General features: G+C 62.5%; 1 protein-coding gene across 1 annotated transcript in view; it reads right to left on the reverse strand.

Annotated features, from left to right (window-relative positions):
* Positions 1 to 208: 208 nt before the first annotated feature.
* The window catches only part of MNEG_0300 (prolyl endopeptidase), a gene marked incomplete at both ends in the record, with an annotated part of 6,875 nt that continues 4,620 nt past the window's right edge, over positions 209 to 2,463 (reverse strand). The window contains 6 exons of the mRNA XM_014051226.1: positions 209 to 232; positions 427 to 516; positions 807 to 889; positions 1,210 to 1,312; positions 1,645 to 1,766; positions 2,022 to 2,128. Coding sequence (XP_013906680.1) covers positions 209 to 232; positions 427 to 516; positions 807 to 889; positions 1,210 to 1,312; positions 1,645 to 1,766; positions 2,022 to 2,128 — 529 coding nt within the window. The remainder of the gene's footprint in view (positions 233 to 426; positions 517 to 806; positions 890 to 1,209; positions 1,313 to 1,644; positions 1,767 to 2,021; positions 2,129 to 2,463) is intronic.

Below are 2,463 nucleotides of genomic sequence, written 5' to 3' on the forward strand. Positions count from 1 at the left end.
GGGTGGGAGGGTCGGGGCGGGGCCGGAGGAGGCTCGAGCAGGGGCGAGAGGTGCGTTGCAAGCTCCCCACGTGCCCCGGGCGCAAGATAGGCAGCGCTGGGACCGGGGGGTAGGTTGAAAGCGGCAACAGGACACAACAATGGTCGCACTGCCTGGGGCAGACCGGGCCAACAACTGCCAGCAGCAGCACTGGGCAACCAGTCCCATGTCACATCCCACACCATCCCATTCCCTTTCGCCCGCAGCCAGCAGCCAATCACAACCGCAGCCTTGCCGGGCGCCTCCAGGTGACCGTTCCAAATACAAGAGCAACTCAACCGATACAGGCTCCTGATGCATGCGCGCGCCGGTGCGCCCGTGCATACACACACGCGCCGGCACACACGCCGTTAGACACACACTACTCACACTCTCTCCCGACCCCACCTGGAAATCGTCGAACACGTGCTGCTTGTTCTGCTTGCTGCCTGCGTCGCGCCACTCCACGCCGTACTCCCCTCCGCCGCGCAGGTTGGCCTGGACGCCGCGCGATGTCACATGAGTTTGGATGGGGTGTTTCAGCGCCGACTCGTCGTCGGGCACGAAAATTGCGCGTGTGCCCAAAGTACGCATGCTGAGAAACTCAAGAGCACATGCAACGCTGCTTGAGCTCCGCAGCAGAAGCGAAACGGCCGACGCTGTGCTGTTTACACCCGCATCCTATACCAAGCCTGACCGCTAGGCATGAAAGCTTTCCGGGGTGCTTCAGTCTGCCAGTGACCGACACACGAACGCGCGCGCTGGTTGCGGCCCCGGCTCGGCCCCACCTGGACGTACACGCCGCCATACGCCTTGAGCCACGTGAGGCGCGAGGGGCTGAAGGTGGGCTCCAGGCTAATGTTGAAACCGCCTGGGGGGGGGGGCGGGGGTTGGAGCCCGAGAATCGCGATGGGTAGGTGCGGTGTGTGCTGAAGGTGATTGTTGGGTGCGTCTCGTGGGCTGAGCAGGCTTCATCAAGACCAACGTCGTTGGAAGGCGCCAGGAGGCGGTGACGGCGGGCTGAGCTTTGCCCTGCTACATGGGGCTCCCAAACAAGGCGCCAGCAACGGCTCAAGCAACCTTCCTTCCCTCGCCCCTCGACGCGCACTCAGTCCTGGCAGCTGCGTTGCGCAGCCCTGCTGCGCTGCGCTTCGTGCGCGGCGCCCTGTCTCTCCCGCTTCCCCCGCGCACCGTAGGCGTAGAGCAGTGTGGGGTTGCTGCCGTCCAGCTGCAGCCCCTTGCGGTGCGTCACAAACATGGGAACCTTGGTCCCGTCCTTGCTGGTGGCGAAAAGCTGGCGCGGCACGCCCAGGGGTGGGGCGCAGGGGAGGGATGAATTTGTTAAGCCAGGCTGTGGAGCCCATGGGCCATGCCCAGATGGGGCTGGGGCCGACCAGAAGCATGCGAGCTGAAGGCAGACAACCCCTGAATTAATGCGTGAACCATCCGTCCAATGCTGTGTGATGCCCGCTAAACGACACGAACGCTCGCACGCACACGCACAAGCGCAAGCACACACACACAAACACAAAAACACACACACACATACACATACACACACAAACACACACACACACACGCACGCACAAACTGCCAAGGGTTATGTACACATCTTGCCCCACCCACCTGCTTGACCTCATAATCTGAGGGGTCATGTTCCACGCTCAGCTTGGTGGCCCGGAACAGGGCCGGCTGGGCTTCGGGCTCAGATGCATCCCCCCGGTACGTGGCTCCAGGCTCCACAAAGCCTGGAGGCACAGGTGAACGGGGCAGGGCGTGTTGGAAGTGATGCCGGGAAATTATCAGAACACCATTGGACAGTTGGCAGGGCAGGGTTCGTGTGTCAGCCAGCGACCCGTGCGTTTGCTGCCACGTGAATGGCACCCTTCCCCGTCCCCCCGGCCTCGGAAATCGGCTGCGGTGCAGGCACCGAGGCGCAGCACAGCGCAGCAGGGCTATGCCTGCCACCCGCCGCCCGTCGCGCTGGGTGTGCGGCGGCTCACTCTGGAACGAGAAGAAGAATTCCGTGCCCTTGCGGCTTCCGCTGAAACCCCCGATGCTGCCGATGCCCGGCAGCGCAAAGTCCGTAACCAGTCCGCCATCAGACAGCCTGGGGGTGGTTGGGTGGGTGGGTGGGCGAAGACGGAGACAGATAGTAGGAGGTGGAATGTGAGGAGAGGAACTTGAGGGGATTGCAAGTGAGGGAGAAGGCGGCGCTAATCGTTATGGGAGAGTAGTGAAGTGTGAGGTCAACGCTGGGAGCTGCATCAACATGTATGAGCCCAGGCGCGCTTGCCCAGCCGCAGCCCCGCTCGCGGTGCACAGCGTTGTACCCAGACCGTCTCCCGTTTGTACACCCTCACACAAGAAATTTCTACACACACACACACACACACACACACACACACACACACACACACACACACACACACACACACACACACA

The sequence above is a fragment of the Monoraphidium neglectum genome (genome assembly GCF_000611645.1).
Source record: "Monoraphidium neglectum strain SAG 48.87 unplaced genomic scaffold scaffold00021, whole genome shotgun sequence".
NCBI classification, from domain to species: Eukaryota; Viridiplantae; Chlorophyta; class Chlorophyceae; order Sphaeropleales; family Selenastraceae; genus Monoraphidium; species Monoraphidium neglectum.